This window comes from Theropithecus gelada, chromosome 9 (genome assembly GCF_003255815.1).
Source record: "Theropithecus gelada isolate Dixy chromosome 9, Tgel_1.0, whole genome shotgun sequence".
Taxonomy (NCBI): Eukaryota; Metazoa; Chordata; class Mammalia; order Primates; family Cercopithecidae; genus Theropithecus; species Theropithecus gelada.
The window spans coordinates 123,651,186-123,678,566 of record NC_037677.1 but is presented as its reverse complement, the minus strand read 5'-3'; the positions used below and the strand labels follow the sequence as shown (position 1 = coordinate 123,678,566).

The 27,381-nt window shown below is 42.7% G+C and overlaps 1 protein-coding gene across 2 annotated transcripts in view; it reads right to left on the bottom strand.

Moving 5' to 3' along the window:
* The window catches only part of DOCK1 (dedicator of cytokinesis 1), a 540,207-nt gene that overhangs the window by 321,299 nt on the left and 191,527 nt on the right, over positions 1-27,381 (bottom strand). For both annotated transcript variants that reach the window (XM_025396230.1, XM_025396231.1), the window contains exons 24-27: positions 22,623-22,693; positions 17,912-18,018; positions 2,930-3,057; positions 756-851 (exon numbers count right to left, since the gene is read on the bottom strand). In XM_025396230.1, coding sequence (XP_025252015.1) covers positions 756-851; positions 2,930-3,057; positions 17,912-18,018; positions 22,623-22,693 — 402 coding nt within the window. The remainder of the gene's footprint in view (positions 1-755; positions 852-2,929; positions 3,058-17,911; positions 18,019-22,622; positions 22,694-27,381) is intronic.

Here is a 27,381-nt window from a genome sequence, read left to right as displayed (position 1 = left end):
GGAGAGCATTAGGACAAATACCTAATGCATGCGGGCCTTAAAACTTAGATGATGGGCTGAGAGGTGCAGCAAACCACTATGGCATATACATACCTATGTAACAAACCTGTATGTTCTGCACATGTATCCCAGAACTTAGAGTTAAAAAAAAAAGAGAGAAGAAATTATAACCTCTTGAACCTCAAAAAAAAAAAAAAATTTAACAAGACCTACTCATGCATTTTTTGCTGAAGGAAACAAACTTAAGGTAAGGGGGTGGGGAGGACAGCAGTGAACCCCTGGGAAAAGGCACCGTGATCAGAAACTTGATGGACTGTCTAATTAGTAAAATATTCTGGAAAAAAATGAATAGGCTCCTGCCTAATTACTGTTTAAGAGAAACACCTACAATACATGAGTAGACAATAAAATAACTAAGGTGAAGTACCTCAATTACTTTTTAGGGTCCTTCATAAAACTTTATTAATGGCACCTTAAATGTAAACACTATGGAGAAACTGCCAGAAGAATGAGGACTGAGCAGAAAATACATATCTTTTGCTAGAAGACAAGAGCCAAATGTTTCTGTCTTTAAAGTTGGTTTGCTTACCCTTCAACTTTGACATTCATTTGGAAAATGAGGACATTTTATATACCAGGCTGTATCTCGATGGCTCACTACACTGTAATATAATAAGCTTATGTTCAAACAGCAATTGGAGAAGGCTGCTGTCAGTCCCAGTTAAATATCTAAGCGTATGTCACCAAGCACTTACAATGAGTTCGGAATCTCGTCCCATGGAAATGACGGTTCGGTTCACGGTCCGGAGAAGTTTCTCCATGATAATCTGGACGTGTCTCTGAGTCGGCCCCTGGGGAAGGACACACCAACGAACATGAACGCCAAACAGAAACACTAACACGCAAGCCCCAGTGGCTGCCATTGAATCCACTTACCCTGTAAAGAGTAAATCAATTATAACCCTTAATGAGATGAAAAATGGCCCTTGTCAAAGGCAAAAGCTCCCACAAAGAAAACTCAGGGGATTTTATTAATTACAGTCCATTAATGATAATTTGTTATATATATAATCATAGTAATTTAATTTAAGCAAATCTTAAAAATAAAAGAAAATCTGTTTAAACATTATAATGTTTATGATCCCTGATTAGCCCAGCAATTAGTTTTCTAAAGATATTTGGCCATCTGTAAATGGAAGGCAGGCAGATAACAGTCCTAGATGGTTCTGCATGTCAAATGCAAATAACTTAAACAGTCACATAGGCTAGAATGTTTAAACAGCATTTAGCAAACTATCTAAACTTCACACTGCTGTGGCATTTTCTATCAGTAAAAATTGACTCTTTCCTTAGTGTGGGATGCGATTGTTGATTCTTCTTTGTGAACTCTGAATCTGATTAAACACATGCTCTAGGCCCTTCCCAGCGTCACCACCTCCTCTGTGAGCTTTGGCCAAACAAGCTCTTACACCAAGCTTTTCTTCAATAAAAACACGGAAGAGCCAGAAATGGGATCACTGGAGGCTGGCCTTTGGGTGAAGGCTTCCAAAAAACCTCTCCAAAGGCAACGCTCCTGTAAGAGCTAAGGTTTCTAAGCATCACTAAGAACAGATTTAATCCTATCTTTTTCTTCCAGATCACCAACCAGGCTCTGAGAGAATGAACCAGTGCTACAGGGGAGAGGGTGACCAGGTATGCGGGCATGGTGACTAGGAGGGATTTCCAAGGTCATGCAAGAAAGGGCCAGGGACAAACCTCATCTACTTAAAAATCCTGGCTACTCTGTCCAGGGCTAAGGGCAAGGACGGACAAAGCCCTGCTTTCACCTTTCCAGGCACACCTGGAAAATCAATAGCATCACATGGGTGCTCATATGTTGGGAGTGAAAGGCATAGGGTCAGACTTTTCCATATGTGCTGGCACAAACTTGCTTTTTATTTTTTCTTTCATTTTCTAGAGATGGAATCTCACTATGTTGCCCAGGCTGGTCTTAAACTCCTGGGCTCAAGCGATCCTCCCAACTTGGCCCCGCAAAGCGGTGGTGTTACAGGCATGAGTTACTGCCCTGGGCCAGCACCAACTTCCGATTTTTAAAAAAGTCCCTGAAAGAAGCATACAATTTAGAAATGCAAAAGGAATAGGGTTGGCCGGGTGCGGTGGCTCACACCTGTAATCCCAGCACTATGGGAGGCCGAGGTGGGTGGATCACAAGGTCAGGAGTTTGAGACCATCCTGGCCAACACAGTGAAACCCCATCTCTACTAAAAATACAAAAAAATTAGCCGGGCCTGGTGGCAGTCGCCTGTAATCCCAGCTACTTGGGAGGCTTAGGCAGGAGAATCACTTGAACCCGGGAGGCAGAAGTTGCAGTGAGCTGAGATTGCGCCACTGCACTCCAGCCTGGGCGACAGTGTGAGACTCTGTCTCAAAAGAAGGAAAAAAAAAAGGAATAGGGTAGAGCTACAAAAGCAAAGCACTGACCTATGGGGAGAGAGCCTCGGGGGAGGAAAAGAGCTGCTCTTCTCCTTACCACTCTTAGCATGCCTGGCCTTGTTTTTTTTTTTTGACTTTGTGCATGTATTACTTTAATAAAAATAAGAAGAAAGAATGCAGGTAATTAGCCAAGTTTAAGCATCAAAGCCTTTTTGTCTGACGTTAAGGATGAAAATTTAGGTCCTGAGAGGCATTTCACTGAGAAGACACAGGAAATAAAAAATGATTTTCAATGCAGAAGGATAAATGTTATAATGTAATAATCATCATATATACATAAATAAGAATAATTTAAGGGTGCAACTCTACCGAGACAAAAAGAGAGGCTAGACCTCAAAATCAAGGCCATTCATTTTTAAATGAATAAAGTTGTACTGCAAGGCAAATGGCAGGTTCAGACAAATGACAGGACATCATGCACAGAGCCATCACTCACCACGTCCTTCCTGTACAGCACCTCCAGGATGTGGCTGAGCAGCTGACAGCAGGCCTCCAGGTCCTCCTGTCTCTCCAGATGGTACTTGAGCTGATCGGTCATCATGGGAAGCAGGATCTCTCTGCAGTCTACATAGGACACAGGGTTGCCAGTCAGTGTGAAACCCACCAAAACACAACTATGTTTGCTATAAGCTTGTCTGCCCTTTCAAGCAGTTTGCATTTACATTGTGCAACACGTGAAACTGACATCTGGAGGGGGGTCAATTACTTGACTGTGAGAACGTCACGTCTGCTGTTATTGTAAATAATTCACACATAAACACACTTCCATGCATCTGTGTGTGTATCCCAGGTAAATAGATAATAATTTGCAAACACACAAGATACATATAAACACACACACTTACATCCCATTGTGTGCACATAAATGCAGACACAAACACACATGGGTTTTTTAATGAATTTTCTCTAACTATAAATTCACTAATTTACAACATTAAAAGAAATACTTCCTACAACACAAATTATTTGAATTGGCAGCTTTTTTCATCCATTCCAAGGTGAGTCAAAAAGTATGGTTTCCTTCTCCTGGGTAGAAGATGCCAATCTTGGAATGTGGCAATTTAAGGCACACAGAGTCCTCACTGAGGAGGAACAGGAAATGGAAACCAGGGCAGAGGCCCCGCTACGGGAACCGTGGCTATAAAATTAAGGGATGCCATGGTGTAAGGATCAGAGGCAAAGCAGGTTTCAATTTCCATTTGTTCTTTCGATAGGAGCATAGGAAGGATGTTCAGAAAATAAAAGAGCAATAGGGAAACAGACACAAATACGATTAAAGGTGAAATGCAATTCCTAATTGTCTCTTCCAGTTGGGAAATCCAACTTAACTGGAGCATCATCCGCTCTCCAGCATGGACTACCTGTTTACAACACCAGTTCTGTGTTTCGACGCTAGTCCAGCCATTCTTGTTTCCTTTAAATGCAGAGCACATGAGGAGACAGCAGTGCTCTAAAACCTTAAATAGACTTAGCTTGTTTTCAGGATTTTATATTTTAAGACTTACAACATTAATGATACATTAAAACATGCTTTGCATTAATGTTTCTTTTATGTAAGAAAACTATAAGCATGCAACATTGGAATGGTTCTTCTGAGTACGCAGAGCACACTCAGAACTTTCCCACAAACTACACTACAGTGAAGGACTGGGGTGCAGGCAGAGAGAAACAAAGATTGAGAAGAAGCACAAACCCCTCTACTCCCCTGTCTCCAGTGGATCACATGTGGGCGGCCCCTGCCAAAGCCTTCCCCAGTTCCAATTTTTATTGATTTCCCAGGAAAGGACTGATAGCAACGCCATTTTTCCAAAAAGTTTTGTCCACTTAACATAGGAAAATGTGAATGTCCCTGCTGATTTCACAATGCCAGTAGTCAATACTTAGGCGGAAGTAATGCAGGATGTGCTAAGTGCTGCACATCTTCTGGAAAGAGGCCATGTCAGCCTCGAAGGCTGTGGTGTCTGGAATCCCTCAAGAGGTCAGTGAGGGAGAGCACAGTGCCAAGATGGGATGGGCTGGCCCTACAGGAGACTGCCCGAGTGTTAGAGCCACCTGAGAACAAAGCCAGTCCAAGAGAAATGAACAAGAAAATGACCTCAAGGGAGTGAATCCAGCCTGGAAACACTAATGCATAGGACCCACTATTTCCACAAATACCCCCAAATCTCAATGCCTTTCCTATAGAATCTACAAACTACATCCAGACTCTTGAGCTGCTGACCTTAACCACAACGCAGCATCCAACGTAGGGTTTAACTCCAAATGCTCTAGCCCAGCTGGCTGAAATGCTTCCTCAGCCCACCCTTATCTGAGCCCAGCCCTGCCAGCACTCTTCCTCGTGGTGCCCACCGTGATATCTCCCAAATGAGTCCTCTTGCCCTTTGGCTGGAAACACATCACGCACTGTGCCAACCTCAACATGGGGAGAGCCCTGGGCCAACCCTGTCACTTGGTCATCCCTAGCACTGCCACCATTCTGGAAAACAAGCTGAATTTCCAAGAAACCTCAGAGGGAGTAGTTAGAACCACTAAGACCCCTGCAGGTAATGATAGTCCCTGACAATGTGACTAAGGAAAAAAATGACTACATAAGCTTAGAAGCCGACTTCCGAAGCAAGCTTAGCATAGACCAAAGAGAGGGAAAAGGTCTAATGGACCAGCCAGTACAGGTTGGAAGGAGGGTGTGTCCCTAAGTGATTCCAGAAAATCAGGGGAACATAGCACTGGGCTCAGAGACAGCAGAGCTGGCCCTATAGACTCTGGTACCCAGATGTCCCGGCCTAAATTCATCCCTCACTGCACCATTTATCCGTCATGCTGGGTAGGCAGTTGTGGTCTGTGCTGTTCTCAGAGCTAACTGAGTGTGCTGGTCTCATTTGTTAGAATTACTCTGGGGAGAAAGAAGAGGTGTCTGCCTGTTCACCTTTGGCTGGGAGATGCTATCAACCATCTTTGGTTACCTGGTGGGAACGTTCACCATCCACCCCACCTGGAGGACTGCGCTACCTTCACCTGTTTGCTATCCAGCCTCTCTTGAGGAGAAACAACAAAACTTTTAGAAATGTCACTGTCATTTTGTCCCATATAAAGACATTTCATTCACTAAGCCCCCAAGAAGATTTTTTTTAAAAATTGTTATAACCATCCTGATAGACGAGAATCCAACTGCACCTCAGCCTTCATGACCCAGCCATCCATGGTCAGTCAAGATCAAGGCGGGAGGTGGGGCTATGTCTACTTTAACTGTTGGGACAAAATGAGATGACGCTTGAGGGACTTTGTAAAAAGTCATCCAACATGCCTCAGTGAGAGGTCTCCCCCAGCACCATCAGCGTCAGGAAACTACGCCCCTGACCCCAAAACAGAACCAGGTCACTGAGGCTGGCAACCAGGCTTTCCCTAAAGGCCAAAGGTCACTCTGCCCATGCCAGGGATTTCAACCAGGCCTCCAGGCAGAGGGTCACACAGGCTGTGGCACCTTACAGTACCTTCTGTCACCTGGTCCACAGCAACCCATTCCAGACCCCAAAGAAAGTCAACTCCCCAGAGCCACTCAGAGAGGCTGGGAGGACCGAAGCCAAAGGCAGCAAAGCCAAGGAGTGCACCTCCCTGGTGACCTGTGATCTGCAGGCCTCAGCACAGCCCCTGGTGGACCCAGGTACAGGCAGGCCTCCAATGCCCCGTTATCGCAACATCTGAAATACTGATTGCTTTAATTATCTGTTCCTCCTTACTGGGATGCAATCTCCATAAAAGCAGAAGCCTTCTTATTTTCCTTAAATGGCATATCCAAGCACATAAACCAAGGCCTGATGACAGTGGTAGTATGAGTGTGTGTGTCTGGGATTAACTTGCAATTACATGCATGTGGTATCAAACTAAAGTCTGCAGTTAAAAGCAGGTCTGCTGCTCCCAACCCTCAATAAATGGTAGCTGTTAATAGCAATAATACAAATGTCATTATACAAAGTCAGCCTTTTCAACTAAAAATATACAAAGAAAACGAAAGCCATACAGCTGTGCTATCCAGTACAGTAGCCACTCAGCTGCCTTCCCTAAAAGTGAAAACATAAATTTCTTAAAACCTCATGTTTGCCGGGCGCGGTGGCTCAAGCCTGTAATCCCAGCACTTTGGGAGGCCAAGACGGGCGGATCACGAGGTCAGGAGATCGAGACCATCCTGGCTAACACGGTGAAACCCCGTCTCTACTAAAAAATACAAAAAACTAGCCGGGCAAGGCAGCGGGCGTCTGTAGTCCCAGCTACTCAAGAGGCTAAGGCAGGAGAATGGCGTGAACCCGGGAGGCGGAGCTTGCAGTGAGCTGAGATCCGGCCACTGCACTCCAGCCTGGGCAACAGAGCGAGACTCCGTCTCAAAAAAAAAAAAAAAAAACCTCATGTTTTAAGGGGCTTCTCTTATTTTGTATTTCTGTCTACAGATAGTAGGTTTTTTCAAGAAGTGGTGGGAGTACACGTTTTAAGTAACAGTAAGACTCTAGAATTTTATCTTAAGATAGCAAATCAAGAGCACTGAGGAACGTACACTACAAAGACAGACAGAGGAACAGATAGACACACACACACCCTACAATGACCTATTTTAAAGCATGAACAGCTGTCTCTGGCAGTCAAGGAAGGAGAATCTCCCGTCTTCCTATGGACTTCACACCTAAATGTCCTGAACACTCTTCCCATGGACGAAATGTCATTTCCACGGGTTTGGCACTGATAGTCCCATTAGTTCCAAAGCAGATGGCCTGGGAAGCCAACAAATAATCCACCAGGAGAAAAAAAAAAAAAGGAACGCGGGATCTTATATTTTAAAGAAAAACACATCATCTTTTGAAAACTCTGGAACAAATACTCGACCAGAAGTCCAGGAACCTGGGTCACTTTACGGGATTTGGGGAAAGCCTTTCAATCAGTTTACTCACACATATGAAGATATAGTGCAATCCCCCCTGCTGGCTCTTTGCTTTGTATCTTGGGCAAGTTACTTACTGAAACTCTCTAGGTCTTAATTCTTCTTTTGTGCAAAATGGGGATGCTGTTGGTCATCTCCCAGATTGACCGTGAGAACTAAATGATACAATGCGTGTATTTAGCAAATATGAGCCTACAACAAGTGGTGGTAACAGAAGGAATAGTATTATACAAAGTCAGCCTGTTCAACTAAAAGGACACAAAAGAAAACTAATATCTCAGAGCTGTGATATCCAGCCCAGAAACCTCTGAACATGTGAGATCTAATTAGTGCCATGGAGGAATGGAATTTTTAACATTATTTAATTGTAGTTAATATAAACTTAAATGTAAAAAGTGCTACTGGATTTACTTATTAGAAATCAATGTTTGAAACAATTGGGGTATGTGAATCTCATTTTTCAAAGGTAAATTATATTCAGTGATGAAAATAAAGATCAAGTGTCTGGTGAAAATTTCACATCCAAACTGAGATGTGCTGTACAGGTGTAAAATACTGGATTTCAGAGACTTCATATGAAAAAAAGAACGTAAAATATGTATCATTAATAATATTTAGAGAGAATTCATGTTGCAGTGATGTTTTAGACAAAATACATTGTTAAAATTAATTTCATCAATTGCCTCATTTTTTAAAATGTGGCAACTAGAATATTTTTAATTACATACATGGCTCACATTCTATTTCTGCTGGACAGCACAGTCTCAGAGTATGCTAGTAAGCAGATGTTAAAGACCTTGTATGTGACTTCTGATTGTTATGAACTGGCACTTATTGTAAGCAGAGTCACGGCCACAGCTCTCTCCTATCAGACACCCCATCACACATACATGACTCCAGGACTGCCAGTGCTTGTCAGTGCTGACTAAGGCTACAGTGACCTACGAGGAAGCTAGAATCAGCTAGCACAGCTGTCCTGGTTTCCTCTGCCACGCACAGAGCTATAAAGGTAGCCAGGTGGGCCCAGGCTCCATGCAAATCGGCTGTGAGGATCACACCAGTCACCCTTTCACGGCCCTTCCCCAGTGTGATCCACAATGATTACAGATGGCAATAATTCAACATCTGTTCATCCTCAGTTGCAAGGGCCGAAGCCAGGATGATTAATGCTCTGGTAATGGGGACAGAGTAAAAAATATTAATCTTTATAAAAGGTATTCAACAAGCATTATCAGCTTATAAATGTCCAAGCAGAATATCCAACCATAACCCCATTACAGTTCTACATTAAAGCAAGATGCAAATACAAGAATGAATTTGTCCATTTAAAACATTCATTTTTATGAACACTGAGTAATGTACCTCTTAATTTTTAGTTTGGTCACATTAAATAAATGATCCATAAAGTGCATTTAATAACCCTGTGAGTATGACATAGAACTGAGATCCAGAATAACACTTTTCATGAGAATTAAACAGTAAGAACCATATACATGGGGGGTGTTTGCTATTCATCTTGTATAGTCAATTGTCTTATTTTCCAACCATCTAAGAATCCTGGACCCACATGTTTCAACACGTCCAGGTGCTTTTCTCCCTCAAGTCTGCAAACAACAGAAATACAGAAGACGGTGCCGACACTGTAAGGAATCACAGAGCCAACTACTTAGCTCCACATTTCACAGATGTGGGAACTGGGAGCTGAGTGAAGGGACCTTCAGGATTGCACCCCTATGCACCCTCAGAGTCCAAATTATTAGATGTCTGATTCCTCAGCTGGAGCTCCGCAGGGTAAAGGATCCGTGCAGGAACACATGTGAGTAAACCTGTATGATTCAGGCATTTTTACATAACAGATGCAAAGCAAATTTTTCAAGAATCATTTTAACCTAACAAGTCATGAAAGTTAGCAGTACCAGAGGATAAATGAACATCGAGTTACCCTTGGTACGTCACTTTTCCTTTCTGCACATTAGTTTCCTAGTCTGTAAAATGGAGTAAACACAAATGGCCTGTGCAGTGTTTCTATTCCAAGCTGCCAGGCGGTACCTTTTAAGTGTTCTGATTGGAACAGGGCCACTGGGCAGAGGGCTGAAAATGTCAGAAATGTGGTAATCTGCAATTCACCCTTGAGGTGTTCAGTATCATGGAATTTGAAATGAAAAGGTGACAGAGCAAGCAAAAGGGTGTTGGAAATTGGAAGGAGGCGGCACAGTAGCACGTGGACTGTTGAACAATAGAAAAAAGAAATTTGTCAAAGATATGTTTTCTGGACATTGGCACAAGGCTTTGTAAAAAAGCGAGCCATCCTTTAAAGGAAGGCAGTGAGGGAGCAGATATTTTATATCTTTTACTTTGGAAAACTAAAGATTAAACTTCCATTACTCTGCTAGTAACAAGCTGTCAGAAGAAATGAAAGAAGAGCCAATGGAGAAAAATCACAAATGAGTCCCATTTATTAGTAGATGAAAAAATCAGCAAGATGCAAGAAAAATGCCAGAGAACACCATGTGGGAAGAACTGGTCAGGCAGGAAGTCTATTCTCTAGGTGGATGGGAGTACATCAAGGATGTGGCTTGTGTTAAGTTCAGAAAGAATTTACAGGGCTGGGGTCTGCAGGCAGGATCTCACCACGTGGAAGATGAGAAAACCAAGAGAGAATATACAGCGCTGTGGAATGGTGGGTATTTTTTAAACCAGGAGAATAACGGTAGCAAAAAATATAGGTCTTGGCCCATGTGGTCCTGTACAAACTCCCCTCCTGGTTGCTCTGACAATAAAATACATATGTTAAAACCCTATATTGTGCTGTAGTTCCTCTTAGGGAAAGGACTGTGCACCCAGAGAGGAGTTTATGCCCAAGAAAAGATGGAGGTCCTGAAGCAGAACCTAGGAGACTGCAGGCTGACCTGGGGTTCTTCCCACTGTCCCAGGCTAGTTACTGTAGACAACATATTATGCAGTTACAGAAACCAGCTCCCAGGATCTAGAAGAAATCATGGAGTAAGGAGACTCAGGGACTTGCTTTTCTGGTGCCTAGTGTGCACATGACTAAATACAGGACAACTGACACAGTCTCTTCTCAGATTGTTCTTGTTGCTTTCAACATCCAGCAACAGGGACAGAAGCCCACCCAGAAGTGACAGCAGAACTCAACAGACAATGATAGAGTTTACACCAACTCCACCATAAAGAACTGTTGGCACCACCAATTTGATCACAGATAAAAGTCCCCACACAGAAAGAAGAGAAAAACTATTAAAACTCCATTAACATATGAGCACAACACCGTATACTTTATACATTTAATTTATTTGTATGTTTATTTATTCACTTGTTTGTATTTTGTCTTGTTCCATATGGCATTTGAAGTAAATTCAGTTTTCAGAATGCATTACTCATATGGTGGGTGTGAAACAATTTAAGAAAAGAGTGGGCTGATGGATTTGTAAGAAGCCACCTCCTCGATCAGCACCACGGCGGTGGACAGCTCCCTGCCAGGCTTCTTGCTGAACTCTGGTGTCCTTATCTGAGCATTGAGATAATCACTCTTTTTCAATTCTACATTTTTAAGTAGATGACTCTGAAGACTCTCAAAGGAAGCAAACTAGCTAACCAATGGTCCCGAGCACACGGCAGACATTCAATGAATTATGATGGAATTGAAATGGATACAATTAAAAAACCTGAAATTGAGTTCACCCTCCTACATTCAATAAGTCATTTCTAAAATCCTGCAGTGTTTTAACAAATAGTCTTTTCAAAAACATATATAATGAAAGATAATGATATACAGAATGAGGGATGAAAAAGTTGCAGTACTACAGATAAAAAGTTTTATCGAGGCATGAAAAAAACAGAAGAGAAAATGTTGTTTACATTCCACCATTATGTAAAAGAATCAGTCTTCGGGATTCACAGCTGGTACCGTTCATTAGAAGTCATCAGCACAACTATCTAATTAAAGTACTGCAGAATGCTATATGAGTGGTACATTAAGTGACTGTGGCAAAATTGACCCCAACCCCAATTGTTCCTTCTGCACAACATCTACCAAGTTAACAAAACTACTGCAGAGTAGCTCTGGGTTTAAGATCCCTTTCGATATAGCAAAATATACTTCTATTTTCCACAACAGCAAAGCTCAAGATATTTTATTTTGTTTTTTTAATCACAAATGCTTTTATCAAAAAACATTAAGAAGGTATATTATGGGTTTGTTTTAAACATGCAGCTTTTCTATAATTTAAGGCATAATAAGTTGACTAATGGGGTAATTTTTTGAGATACAAATTTCTATCATGGATCAAATCACAATGATACTAGTGTAGAAATCTGACTTCAATATTTCCTAATAGCTAGTCCCAATAGGTGTCTGGGACTTTGCCCTCAGATTTCAAAGGGCTGCTGTAACTAATGTTTCCACCATTAAAAAGGAGAATTTTACTTTGCTTGATAACTACAAGAATCATTCACCTTGAAAATAATAAGGAAAATCATTTAAACTCACCAGGCCTACACTTTCAAGAAGCTCTGTATTGCTCAAAAATGGAAGCAAATGAAGTTTGAAAAGACTCATGAACACTGTCTACAAGGAGCCTGTTTGCTATAGTGAAAGGAGGAGCCCCAGGAGGGCCAAGGTATGAGCGAATGGCCTCTTTCCCATTCCTACTCACTGCCCGAGTCCACCCACCAGGAAAACAACCAGCAGGCAAACAGAAAACTACACAGGGTACCAAAGAATCGCAGACTTACAGAAAAGCAGCCTATCTAGAGTATTCAACTATCTGCAAGACTAAAAAGGGGTAGTCTTACCACTAAACTTTACTCTCAAAATCTCACACTCCCATCCAAAACAAACTGAGTGAGGACAAAATGATAACGACACAGTAAGCTCCAAAGAAAACCTGTCCATTGCTTTGGCCACTATAGAAACGGGAATACGGAAAAATTACATCTTGAAAGGCAAAGAAGTGACCCAGTGTTCATTGAAACAAGCTTCCCAAAGCTGTCAGGTTCAGAAGGGGGCCAGTGTCAGATTCAGAAAGGGGCCAGGGGGTGAGAGAACATGTTCCAGGAGGACTCTCACCTCCAGTCAAAGGCTTCTTACAAGTATGGCCAATGCGCTTTACTAACTTAAAAGGTAATGTTAGCTCAGGTTGCTTCATTTTATTCCAATTTCTGTAACATTAATGCTACACATTTTTGTGAGCATAAATCCTAAACCTCAGTGTTCCAGTGTTTAATTACACGAAAACGTTTCATTTCTATACGATTTAAGCTTTAATTCTCACAGTTTTTCTCAGCTATATGAGCACCAATATAATCACATGGAAACAAAGCTACAAATGCACAAATGATGAAGCTTTGACCTTTCCTTCTCTTTGTATCTATCTTGCTTTGAAAATCTGCTCACTCCATACCACAGATTATATGCAAGAGTCATCTTTTGGTGAAGCACACAATCTATTAACCAGTTTTCAAGTAGTCAAGTCACATGGCGAGACAAAGCTTAAAGCCATCACAGCCCATTGACTCTCACGCACACTGCCCATTCACTGACTCTCATGCACAGCATGCTAACGTGTTACAGGCCCTCCACCTCGGCAGAGGGGCAGGGGTGGGAACATCCAAGGTGGATGCCTCACCAGCATGGGGACCAGCTCCTTTGCACAGCCTCTTCTTAGGAACACTGTTGTGCCCTCTGTATTACCACCATACATTTAAAACGACACAAAAGGAATGCTGTGATGGCAGAGATTTGCCTCAGAATATCTGGGGGATGGGCATATAGATAAAAAAGATGGATCGGCTGGGCGTGGTGACTGAAGCCTGTAATCCCAGCACTTTGGGAGGCCAAGGAGGGTGGATCACAAGGTCAAGACCATCCTGGCCAACATGGTGAAATCCCGTCTCTACTAAAAATACACAAATTAACTGGAAGTAGTGGTACGTGCCTGTAGTCCCAGCTACTAAGGAGGCTGAGGCAGGAGAATCACTTGAACCCGGGAACTAAAGGTTGCAGTGAGCCGAGTTCGCGTCACTGCACTCCAGCCTGGCAACAGAGCGAGACTCCATCTTAAAAAAAAAAAAAAAAAAAAAAAAAAGATGGATCATGAGTTGATAATTTGTAGAGCTGAGTGATGAGTATACTGCCTTATGCTCTTCTTTCTTCTTTATATTTGAAATTTTCCATAGTTTTAGCAAAAAGGTATCTTGAATGCATAGATCTGAACTCCACCCTCCTCCTATTTCCAGAAAACAGAGGATTAGATCAAATGAAAATAAAAGAGCATCTCGATTTTATAAAACGCTCAGAGAAGACTCTTCACACCTCAAGTCTCTCACTTTTCTCCCTCTCCCTTTTTTCCTGATGTTACTCCTCCCCTAAGACCTCTCCTTTCTCCCCTATGATCAATTCATTCAAAGCCAAGACAAGGAAAGACTGCCAATTTCCCCATATGAACCCAAACCTTCACCTCCCTTCAATCAAGTCAACTACACATGTGTATAGCCAGTCCTGCTGCTTTCTCTGTACTGCCTCCTGGTTAGGAATACCCCTAAGCATTTCATTCATTCAATAAATATCCACTGCAGGCGTGCTGAGGCCAGGCATGCACTAGGTACCAGCAGAAGAGCAAAATCTAGATGAACAAGGCCCAGCTTGGAAAGCTCTCATCCTATGGAAAGCCCACAAACAAGCAAGTAAGAAATACAATGATTCTACATGGGGAGTGTGCCATGAGGAGCCATGAGGTAGCATGTAGGGGGGTATTTTAAGCAGGGTCCTCTTGGAAGAAATACTCAGTGATGGTTAATTTTAAATGCCAAATGACTGCACCATGGATGCCCAGAGGGCTGGCTGAACATTATTTCTGAGTGTGTCTGTAAGGATGTTTCCAGCAGAGATTAGCATCGGGATTGGCAGACTGAGTTAAGCACATCCACCCTGCAGAGTGTGGGTGACCATCATCTAATCCTTGAGGGCCTGGATAGAACAGAAGGGCAGAGGAAAGTTGAACTTTCTTCTGTGAGCAAATGGCTGCAGTGACACAGCCCTGGTGTCCTCATTCAGGCCAGTCCCACACGGGCTGGATCACACACAGCTATCTTGCTTTGACAAGCCCAAAGATGTGTCTCCTGTGAAGCCCAACAAACTCAGCTGGATGCATCTACAGTTTCCATGTTCTCCAAGAGAGAGAAATAGGGAAAACAAGGCCAGAAACAACCAAGGCACTGTAAGGCCTGTCCTGCTGGGACCTAGACCTGGCAATGAAAGGCTTTTCTGCAGAGGAACAACACCAGCTTCAGAATTCACTGCCAGCCTCTTGCAAACAGATCCACTTGTCATTATATTAGAGGGAGATAAAAAGAAAGGTTTTAGTGCAAAGCAACCAGTGGGCCTCTTTTAGTGAGTAAGGCAACACACAAGCTGAGAAGCAAAGACTTGGGAATCCCACTTCACCCAGGGAGCCCCCACGAAGGAACCCGGAGGACACACACAGTGACGCATTCTGACCACATCCCCCAGAGGATCTTTACTAAGGGCAAGTGCATTCAGTGGCATATGCAGCTAAATCCAGTTATACTAAGTTCTAGAAATCTGAACACAAGGAGAGTTCATTTGACTGATTCCACTGGGATCAGGAAACAGGACAAAAACAACCACATTTGTACAAATTAACAAGAAACAGAAAAAAAAAAAAAAAAGCATGAAAATCAGATCCAACATGTCTCATCAGAAAACGGCTTGGCTTTAAATTCTTATACCAAGGGTGGCACAGAATATTTTGCAAAAGTTATGACATTTTTTATAAGAATGGACCAACTGGAAGATTTCTGGTGATAAATCTTTCTTGACCAGGAGATTAAGATATCCGTTGGCTGCTTTGAACAAGCAGAGAGCTTGCGGATGAGAAAAACTGAGGTTGTTTTAAGAAAAACACTTAAAACTCAAAGGCAGTAAACAGGACCATTTTCACATTGGCCAAAGCATTCTGAAATGCTTCTAGGCAACCACGAAGCATTTAGAAGTACATTTGAGCTGCCAATTATGGCTTAGACAACTACTACTGATGGGGCAATTCTGGAGCTGCTTGTAAGACATGAAGCTTCAGGCTAATTTTGGTTCATTTAGCCCACAATAATTTGGGATTCATATATTTCATACAATCTCATTTACTACGCTGGATACAACTTGCTTATACTAAGATCAAAATCCTAACTCCATACTTAAAAAGATGATAGTAAGTTAATTACTTCAAAATATTATATTACCTGGTAATTCCATATTAAACAAAGCTAAGTATTTATTCATATCCTGCATACTTTCAAAAGAGGACCTCAGGCTGTCTAAGATAAAAGGCTTAGAGAAAAAGAATGAAACAGAAATGGAGCATAGGAAAGAGGGGGAGAAACAATTACAAACACCTAAGCTAACAAAATCATTGACTATAAACAGTAAGTTTCCTTCAAGCTTTCTACGAGCTAAAACAAATGAGCAAGCTTTAATAGAGAAAAAATATCTGGGGTCAGGCTCGGTGGCTCACACCTGTAATCCCAGCACTTTGGGAAGCTGAGGTGGGTGGATCACTTGAGGTCGGGAGCTTGAGACCAGCCTGACCAATATGGTGAAACCTCATCACTACTAAAACTACAGAAATTAGCTAGGCATGGTGGCGGATGCCTATAATCCCAGCTACTCAGGAGGCTGAGGCAGCAGAATCATTTGAATCCGGGAGGCGGAGCTTGCAGTGAGCCAAGATCATGCCATTGCACTCTAGCCTGGGCATCAGTGCGAGACTACATCTCAAATGGAAAAAAAAAAAAAATCTAATTGAATCTTTTATGGTTTACATTCTTATTCAAAGAAACTAAGTAACATACAGAACAAAGTTTTGCAACAGAAATTTTTAAATATCTGTAAATACATCCTGAAGAAGATCTTTGTTAAATCAACACTCAAGAAAAATCAAGCACAATTCATCAACAATTTACTGACAATTGCTCTCCATGGACAGTTGACACTTATTGACAGCTGTTAATTTGATGAAGATACTGATGATGGTAGTGCTGGTGACAGAGTATGTCTCTTTCTGTGTCTTGGCATTGAATGGTTAGGAGATAGGGCACCAGTAACTCACCTAATAAGAACCAGATATAAAATTTTCAGGGGATTTTACTTGCTGTGTTATAAAGCTTATTCACTGTAGGAGGAAATCCTGAAGCAGGGTCCCTGGCCATCACCTCTATCATCAGCCTTTCCTTAAGTCCCCTAGAGTCCCCAAGTTTTGGAAGACACCTGGTGAGTGGGCAATTCAGTCTCCAGTGAGAAACTGAAACATGGACAGTCAGGAATAATGGCTGAATGGAGAGTCATGCGCTTTGAGTCCCAGACAATGGTGAGAACTGACTTTCTTTTATGACAGTAAGAAATGGCTTCTGACTCAGAGAGAGGTCTACATGGAGGGGCTGCAGAAAGCCCCCCACTTCTTGGTTTGATGTGTTTTTTTCTAGAGAAGAACACTCCCACCTAAATGAAGTCAACATTTTCTTTCAATATTGGCCTTAGCAATAAGTGTACACTCTGGTGCATTTTGTAAGGTTTAGCCAAGAAAGAAGATTAAAATTCACATCCCAGAAGGCACAAAGGACCAAGCCATGCACAGAGTGCGTTCCAAACCCAGCCAGTAACTTAACAAGGACATCTCGAGTCTGGGATCCGTGAAAGCACAGGGGAACTGAAAACAACACCAAGAATGAGGACAATAGAAAATGAATGGAGCAGCCAAACGCCGGTGAAAAAAGGAATCAAATAAATCCAGGCGTCTCAGTCAGAACGTCACTCAACAGACTTCACGTTTGCCTCCAATAAATGAGGAAGTTTGTGGAATTATGCAGAGGTTTTAAGCTTTCAATAAAACTGCTTGACAAGGGTAAAATATTAATTCCATCTGCCAAATAGAAAGAAAATGATTAACAAAAAGGGCAAGGAGATAACATGGGGAAATATAAGGTGTTCTGCAGGATAAATGAGTTGAAGAATCATTAAAATTCTTATTACTTTGAGTAGGATTTGAAGAAATGCTGTCAAAGAATGCAAAGTTCAGAATAAGATAAAACCAGTACTTTCAGATTTAAAGAAAACTTGAATTCTTTTCCTTGCAATCATCACAATGGAGCGAAGTGATTGCCTCCCCGGGACAGACAATCACATATCTTAAAGGCTACAATGTATGCTGATTACCCTAGGACTTTGGTGTATACCTAAATTACAAACTAGGAGCTTTTGCCTTCATTTCTCAATGATCTATCACCTGCACTACATGTCAATTACCCTTCTCTTGTAAGGGCTAAATCTTCCTGTCTTGTAATACAGCAGTTTTAATTGGTTGCAACCTCCACTCCTTTTGTCAAGAGGAGGCAATTCAGAGGGTCAATGTCTTCAGAAAATAAATAACAGGACAAGTGAATAATTCTTGAGGTTCCACTCACCATGCTGTGTGAAGAGGTCACTGTGGACGATTTCGATCAGGCAGTAGAGTTTCTGGATGGTCAGCAAGCCCATGGGAACATTGAGGATGAATTCAGTAAACATTTTGCTGTGAGGAAAAACACAAGGGAAATAATTTTGAGACACACAGCAAAAGGATCCAATGCCGTTACAATACTGAGATATAAGGTCATCATACGGTCACTAATGTCACCAGTATGTTCAACACGGCCCCTCATGCACTATGGGGTCAATAACTCATTCCAGGAAATGATGTTTTGAAAGTGTTCGTTTTCACTTCACAACCACTAACATGCCTATAATCCAAATAACAATAACAAGTGTTGGTAAAGACATAAGGAAATGAGAACAGTCACACCAAGCTGGTGGGAAGGTAACACAGTGCAGCCACTTTGGAAAACAGTGTGGCATTTCCTCCAAATGTTAAACATAGTCACCACATGGCTCAGCAATTCCACTTCCAAGCATATACCACTCACCCCACCCCAAAAAAATGAAAACATAGATCCACATAACAATTTGTCCATGAATCCAAGTGGCATTGTTCATTACACTCAAAAAGTAAAAACAATCCAGAAGTCCATCAGCTGATGAATGGATGAACAAAATGCAGTATATCCACACAATTCATCTCCAAAAAGAAGGAAGCACTGATGCAAAAACATGGAGAAATCTTGAAAACGTTATGCTAAGTACAAGAAGCCAGTACAGAGGCCACAAGCTGTATGATTCCAGCTCTATAAAAAGGCCAGAAAAGACAAATGCGTAGATACAGAAAATAGATTAGGGGTTACCTGGGACTGCCTAGGAAGGAAAAACGAGCAGAAATGGACATCGGGATCTTGCCAGGGTTATAAAAATGTTCTAAAATTGGACCCTGGTGATTGTTGCACATCTTCGTAAATACACTAAAAACCACTGAACTGAACCGTCTACAATAGGTAACTTTATAGTTTGTAAATAATATCTCAATTTTTAAAAAAATATACTTTCACATTTGGACACAGGAAGGGGAACATCACACACCGGGGCCTATTGTGGGGAGGGGGGAGGAGGGAGGGATAGCATTAGGAGATATAGCTAATGTAAATGACGAGTTAATGGGTGCAGCACACCAACATGGCACATGTATACATATGTAACAAACTTGCACGTTGTGCACATGTACCCTAGAACTTAAAGTAAAATAAATATATATATATATATATATATACACACACACACACACACACCCTTTTACGAAAGGCTAACAGACCTATGAAGAAATTGTAGAAGAGCTCTTGTTAGTAACTATATAAACACAAATTAAAGTGGGCAGATATAGTTTCCCAGTCATAATGGCACGGTTCTATACAATGAGAATTCCCAGTACCAGCAATGTTTGGGAAAACCGACACCAACATATGCTGGTAGAATGTTGGTTTCACCTTCGGGCGGAGGGGGGGCAACTAGATAAAATCTACTGAAAATTCTGTAAGAAAATGCAATACGAAGTAATGCCGTTTCTCTTTTTATCCTAGTGATATAAAATAGGAGCAGAAACTACAATTAAGCTACAGGAAACTCTATCCCGGCATTTTATAATATATATATGTTTTAAAAACTTCAATACAACTCAACAGCCATCAGGTAGCACAGTAGCTAGAGGCCTGTTCTTTGTAATCAAAAAGCCCGCGTTGGCCTTGAACCACTGCCATTTACCAGCTGAATTATCACGGACAAGTTATTGAGGATAAAATTAGCTAACAATAGAACCTATGTCATACCATTGTTGTAAAGATTAATGGACTAATACAAGTGCTTTGTGCAAAGCCTATTTTACATGGTGAAAGCACATAATAGATGCCACATCTATTATTGCTGCTTAAAGATGGGCCAGCATGGGACAGAATCAGCATGAAAGTTATTAACAATGATGATACAGAAGATGCCCTCATGGCATGGGAGAGGAAGATATCTTAAGTGCAGGAGCTGATCACAAAGAATGGTGACTTTTTTTTTTTTTTTTTTTTGAGACAGTCATACCCTGTCGCCCAGGCTGGAGTGCAATGGTGCGATCCTGGCTCACTGTAACTTCTGCCTCCCGGGTTCAAGCAATTCTCCTGCCTCAGCCTCCTGAGTAGCTGGGATTATAGGCACGTGCCATCATGCCCAGCTAATTTTTTGTATCTTAATAAAGACAAGAGTTTCATCATGCTGGCCAGCTTGGTCTTGAATTCCTGACCTCATTCGTGATCTGCCCGCCTCGGCCTCCCAGAGTGCTGGGATTACAGGTATGAGTCACCACGCCAAACCAAGAATGGTGACGTTTTTAGGTGTGTGTATATGTGTGTATGAAAGGGATCCAGCACTTTCTGATTCTTTTGGGTAGTGGACTTAAGTTTGAGTTATCCTCTTCTCTCATCTCTTCTGTTTATTAAAACATGAGCCAATTTTCTAAATAGAAACAGGTATGTATGTGATTTTCAAAGTCATTTTTAAAAATTGAGGATGAGTTCGTGTCCTTTGTAGGGACATGGATGCAGCTGGAAACCATCATTCTCAGCTAACTATCGCAAGAACAGAAAACCAAATACCGCATGTTCTCACTCATAGGTGGGAACTGAACAATGAGATCACTTGGACACAGGAAGGGAAACATCACACACTGGGTCCTATTGTGGGGGGGGAGGTAGGGGGAGAGAGAGCATTAGGAGATATACCTAATGTAAATGACGAGTTAATGGGTGCAGCACACCAACATGGCACATGTATACCTATGTAATAAACTTGCACATTGTGCATATGTACCCTAGAACTTAAAGTATAATTAAAAAAAAAAAAAAATCAGTGTAACAGGCATTGAGGAGGAACACAGGGATGCACAAATCGCAGACAGGCCAGCAGCCGCCTGCACCGGCCCTGGCCAAGCAGGTCCTCCTAGGATCTCTAAGCACATGGCTCAACCACAAACTGTGAGCTTCGATGATACCCCTTGAGGGGCTAATTTGTGTGTACAATGAGGACAGGCCCGGCTCTCCGTCGGTGAGGGGCTAATTTGTGTGTACAATGAGGACAGGCCTGGCTCAAGCACAAACTGACAGCAACAACAATACCTTCGCGGGTGAGGAGCTGATCTGTGTGCACCATGAGATAGGCCTAGAGCATGGCCACAGCCGACACCAGCTGCAGCTTTCTCCGCTTTCCTCGCAGTTTGTCAAGACCTGAGCTGCTCAAATGCTCAAATATGAGAAAGCCCTGGAAGCACCTGCGTGGGGAGCAGGGTTGTTAAAACCAAATGACCAGGCCCCACTGTGCAGTTTCTAATTCAAAAGGTCTGGGGAGGAAGCCAAAGTTTGGCTTTCTCTAACAAGTTGCCAAGCGCTACTGGAGCTGCCATTTCGGGGCCCACTCTTGGAGAAGCATGTGCCAAGGAGAAGACTCTACAGCGTGCCAGGTGGGCAGTCACTGCCCGTGAGCCCGTGTGTTTCTCCTTTTCTCATGTAGGGCCTGCTAAGCTAATGGCCAGCACTGTTAGTGCCCCGGGAGCAGAAAATAAATGTCTCCCTGCAGGACACTAAATCCTAGGGAACATCAGATTCCCAATGATTCGTGGGGGACAGCGCCTTCCAGAGAGCCTCTCGCCCTTCAATTCCAGGGCACGAGTGACCTATGGTAGACATAAAGAATAAGAAGGATGATCATTTTTTATTCAGTTTCACTGCTCAGTGGACAGATGGCCCTTTACTAATATTTAGGAGGGCTTCGCTGGCCGGTAAAAAATGGCGTCTTCACCCACAGGTAGTTTATTGTGTCAAATCAAAACCAAAACAAAAAGTAGTTGAGGACTGTGCTATTAAATGTCTGCGGTTTAAAAGACCGTGCATCCCTGGGGTGGGAGCAGTGGCGCACATCTGTAATCCCAGTGCTTTGAAGGCAGAGGCAGGAGGGGCGCTTGAGGCCAGGAGTTTGAAGCTGCAGTGAGCTATGATCACGCCACTGCACTACAGCCTGGGCAACAGAGTGAGACCCCTCTCTCTTACAAAATAAATTATAAAGGCTATGTATCCCATTTGCTCACAATGGCACTTTTCAGAATGCAGTGATATCAACAGATGAGGAAACAAACAGCGCACCTGGCCACTGAGAGGCGGCAAGTTAGGGAGAGAAAAGGAAGGATTTGGTGTCCAATCTCACTCCTTGGTCTGCAAGCCCAGTGACCAGCTTTCTCCAAGTTTGTTTGTGGGGTTTTCTAAAAATTATTTTCTTAGCAACTTCTGAGTCTTCTGCTTGAGGCTCAGGGCCCCTCCCAAAGAGGAGTTGCCTCTATTATAGAAGCAGGAGCTGGCACAGGAATATTAAAGCTCTTATGTCAGGATTTTTAGGTGCTGAAAACAAGAGCAAAACCAACAACCACATCTTGAAATTCAAACCTCAAAGTATGCAAAATGCCAAATGGGCATTGTATGCCAATTAGACTGTAAACAATCTTCTTTAAAAATATTCTGAGAGTTGACTGGTGATGCCTTTTCCATATCATGTCATAATTATCAAAGAGTCACAGACACCACTAGCAACACATGTTCCAGGATGATCCAGGGCACTGACATATGGAGACATGAGGCAGAACCCTGAGCATCCCATAAACTAAGTGCACTGAGAAGGAGGTCACACACGGCACGTGACAAGCATTCGCCTAGGCTGCACACTTACCTGAGCTCTTTGGGATCAAACACCAATTTCACATCGTTGACGATCGTTGGTAAGTATTTCAGTGCTGCCCCCTGCAAACCAAGAAACAAGAAGGCTGAGCAGCATGCAGGTTAGGGAGTGCTCATACTAATTTGTAATCCTTATAAGAAGAACCGCAGAAATACTGAGAAGAGAAAGATCACTTCCAGATGAGGGGCTGATGGCTAACACGATGAAAATAGAGCAAAGAAAAAATTCATCAGGAGCAGTGGTTCACACCTGCAATCCCAGCACTTTGGGAGGTTGAGGCGGGCAGATCGCTTCAGCTCAGGAGTTTGAGACCAGCCTGGGCAACATGGCGAAATTCCACCTTTACAACAAAATTACCCTGGCGTTTGTGGCTTGTGCCTGTAGTCCCAGCTATTCAGGAGGCTGAGGCAAGGGGATCACTTAAGCCCAGGAAGTAGGGGTTGCAGTGAGCCACGATCACAGCATGGCAATCCAGCCCCGGCAACAGAGCAAGATCCTGTCTCAAAAAAGAAAACGAACCTCTAATCTACAAAGAATGCTCAAAGAATGCTAAATTCTTACAGGTTGTCTTGACACATAATAAAATTATTAACAGAAGCCAACGCTTACCACCTGCGGCCTAAGTGCCTATACAATGTGCTTTTCTGTGCATGTGATTTTCTCCTTTAACCCCTGCAGAGCTCTGTGAGGTTAAAGCAAAATGAAGACCTGTCCCCTTCAAAATAATCCTCTTCCATTAAATTCACTTCAACTCTTCTACATTCAATGATTAAAGTCAACTGTCTTTGTTCCAATCCAAAAATATTTTCCTGTATATCTGCATATACTTTAATTATGAATCATTTTGTTCTTCAGTAATGTATCTTCTAGAAAACAAACACCCTCAAAAAACAGAGTAATGATATTCATGATAGATCCTGTCATGCTACACACTGTGCTAGGACCCGTGTATATTTGATCTTTAATTCTTACAGACCTCCTGTATTAGTCCATTTTCATCCTACTATGAAGAAATACTTGAGACTGGGTAATTTATAAAGGAAAGCGGTTTAATGGACTCACAGTTCCACATGGCTGGGAAGGCCTCTTAATCATGGTGGAAGGTGAAGGAGGAGCAAAAGCACAACTTACATGGCAGCAGACAACAGAGTGTGTGCAGGTGAATTGTGCCTTATAAAACCATCAGATCTCAGGAGGCGTATTCACCATCATCAGAATAGCACAGGGAAAACCTGTGCTCATGATTCAATTACCTCCTACAAGGCCCCTCCCACAACACAGGGGATTATGGGAGCTACAGTTCAAGATGAGATTTGGGTGGGGACACAGCCAAATCACATCACCTCCTATTATAAGGTAGCTGAGTAGGAAGGAGAAAAAACCAACAATGGAGACATTCATTACTTTGTCCCTGTTCATAAAGCTAGTACTGAACTAAGCTAGAATTAAATTCAGTTGGGGGAAAGTCAGAGACTGAGTCCCTCTGCTCTCTTCTGTTGGGAAAAGTTGCTAGATTTTAAGTGATCTGACTCTGGCTCTGCCACCTTCTACCTGTGTCTTTAAGTAAGAGGGGAAAATAACATTCACGCCAGATACTTCAAGGGGTTGCATTAAAGCTCAAAATCAAATTGGAAAATGAATAGGGTAACACTTTGAACACTGGAAAATACTACACGATTACAGAAACAATTTTTACAATTGTTCTCCAAAAGCAAGTAGGCAGAAACTCATTTGAAAAGTATTCCCCTGAACATATACAGACGTTGATGGATTTGTAACAAAGGTACACAGTACCACGGGCAAATAAATAAACGTCATGCCCTACTCTCTCACACTGCACAAAACTCAACTTTAAATAGATCAAAGATCTTAAATGTAGAACTTCAAAAACTATAAAACTTTCGGAAGAAAATACATGTGAGTTTGGGCTAAGCAAAGATTTCTTAGATATGATACAAATAGCACAATGTGTAAAAGAAAAAACTGATAAATTGGACTTCATCAAAATAAAGAATTTCTGCTCTTTGAAAGGTACTACTGAGATAACAAAAGAACTACACAGGGAGAAAATGACTGGAGATCATAAATCTGCTAAAGATTAGTACCAAGAATACACAAAGAACCCTTAAAACTCAATCATGAGAAAACAATCTTCCCCTCCCCGCAAAATGGGCAAAAGAGATGAAGAGACAATTCTCCAAAGAAGATAGATGGCAAATAAGTACTTGAAAAGACGCTCAGCACCATTACTCATCAGGGAACTGCAAATTAAAATGACGATAAGATACAAGTAACATCTCTAAGAATCATGAAAACAAAACAAAATTCCTACTCTTCGTGTAACGTGCTCTTTGTATAACACTGCTAGTCTGAATGCAAAAATAGTTCAGCAACTTTAGAACAGTTCAGTAGTCTCTCACAGGTAAACATTCATAATCCGTAGCACCCAGCCACTTTACTCCTAGCTACCTCCTCAAATGAAGTGAAAACCTACATTCACAAAAACTGAAGGCATCCTCATAAGGTTAACAAGAACTCTGGACAGCCATACAGTGATAATTAAGCCCGGAACAGGTTGCCCTTCGGCCCACTTCCTCGTAATCCCAAGTCACGCAGCACTAGATACTGGTCATCTGCATCCTCAACGTTCCTGCAAACAGGATTTCTGATATTAGGATCATAAGTCTTTTGTTGAAGAATTGCTTAAGGTGTTTCTCAGATCCTGAATCCCAGGGAAACGGCTGGTGCCAACTGGTTTGAAAACCCTCCACAGAGGAAAGGAATCAGCACTGCAATGCAGTTTCTTCATCTCCCTGTCCCTTCACCCCACGCTCTTCAACCCACTTAGGCCTGCTCCAAAAACACTTAACAATACCTAGCCCCAAACTCCTCCAGCAGACAATCTGAAGTTTCCTCCTCCTGTTTTGGTGGTTCTATGATTAAAACTCTTTCTCTGCTGCAACCCAGAGCCGCAGCACATTGGCTTGGCATGCACATGGGACAGTGAACCTGTTACAGTTACAAAACCCTTAGGTGGATGTCTCTAGCAGCTTTATCTGTAATCCCCAAACACTAGAAACAACCCGAATGTCCCCTCAAGAGGAATCCATACAACGGAACTCGACACAGTAACACAGAAGCACCAACCACTGTTACCTACAACACAGATGCACCTGAACAACACAGTGATAAATAAAACAAGACATACGCAAGAGGCTGCAGCCCGTATGACTCAATTTTCATAACATTCTGGAAAAGGCACAGCTATAGGAATGGAGAGCATGTCAGTGGCTGGTGGGGAAGGGGACAGGGGAATGCAGGGGGCTCAGGGGCCCTCCCATGGGATGACTGCATTATGCCTTTGTCAAAGCTGGCACAGCTGTCCAGTAAAAAAGAGTAAATTTTATTGTATGTAAATTATACCTTTTTTTTTTTTTTTGAGACAGAGTTTCACTCTTTCGCCTGGGCTGGAGTGCAGTGGCACAATCTTGGCTCACTGAAACCTCCACTCACCAGGTTCATGTCATTCTTCTGCCTCAGCCTCCCGAGTAGCTGGGACTACAGGTGCCCACCACCACACCTGGCTCATTTTTGTATTTTTAGTAGAGATGGGGTTTCACCATGATGGCCAGGCTGGTCTCAAACTCCTGACCTCAAGTAATCCACCCACCTCGGCCTCCCAAGGTGCTGAGATTACAAGTGTGAGCCACCGTGCCCAGCCTATACTTTAATTTTGTAAGTGACTAAGAATATATTCCCTGGGCATATTTCCATAGTTACCTGGGATGGGAAATGCCTGAAAGAATGGCAGGCTGGTGTCTCAACTCTGGGGCACAGGTCAAGTCATTTCAGGTGAGTTCAAGTTGCCTCATCTCTAATGTGAGTATTCTGCACCTGCCAGACAAGTTTCCAGGTGCCGGGCTCTATGGACACATTAATCCCCATGGCAACCTGATGAAGGAGGCCTATTACTATCCCCTTTCACGGAGGAGATGGTGGAGACACGCAAAACTGAAGTCTTTGGCCCAGACTGGCACTGCTGGGATTTGGGGTTGGTCTGTGCAGCCCCAAAGCTAATTTTGCAAAACCACCACGCTTCACCTTCACCAAAAATACAGTAGAGGATAAAGCAACTTTTGCCCCATACATCTCCACTCCAGAACGATCCATGCGATCCATGCTGTTGTTCACCTCAGCGTTCACCCTGTCCTTCAATGCCAACCAGATCCCAACCATCTGCTTTGGGATGCAACTTGTCAAAAGAGCATTAAATAGTAATAATTTCATTCTGATTTCAAAAGTTCTGCTTCCACTACCTCAGTGTTGCTTGGGGAAAAAAACAGAAAACATTTATTGTGACATTTAATAGCCAGCGTTCGCACAGGCTGATTGCTCAGTCTCCCGGTCTCTCGTGTCACTTGCGAACACCCAGAGGGTGAGGCACGAATTGGCTTCATGCATTTTATACTGTGCCCAGCAAAGCATCAACTGCCTGTAGCAAGTTTATAAATACCGTTTCACCAGGGTGAACTGGCCACAAACAAGACAGGCCTTTATGGTCCACCTGCCGCTGGCTCCCCTCGGACCACCGCATGCTGCATGAATCAGGACCGGCAGAGCGCCAGGCAGGGCGAGGGCTCCCAAAGGCTTCCCTGCCGGGGTCTTCCCGAGCTCCTAGAATCAAAAATGTCACAATGACACCCCCAGAGAAGGGGTCGTGCCCCCTGAGGTGGGGACATGGAATGCCAGT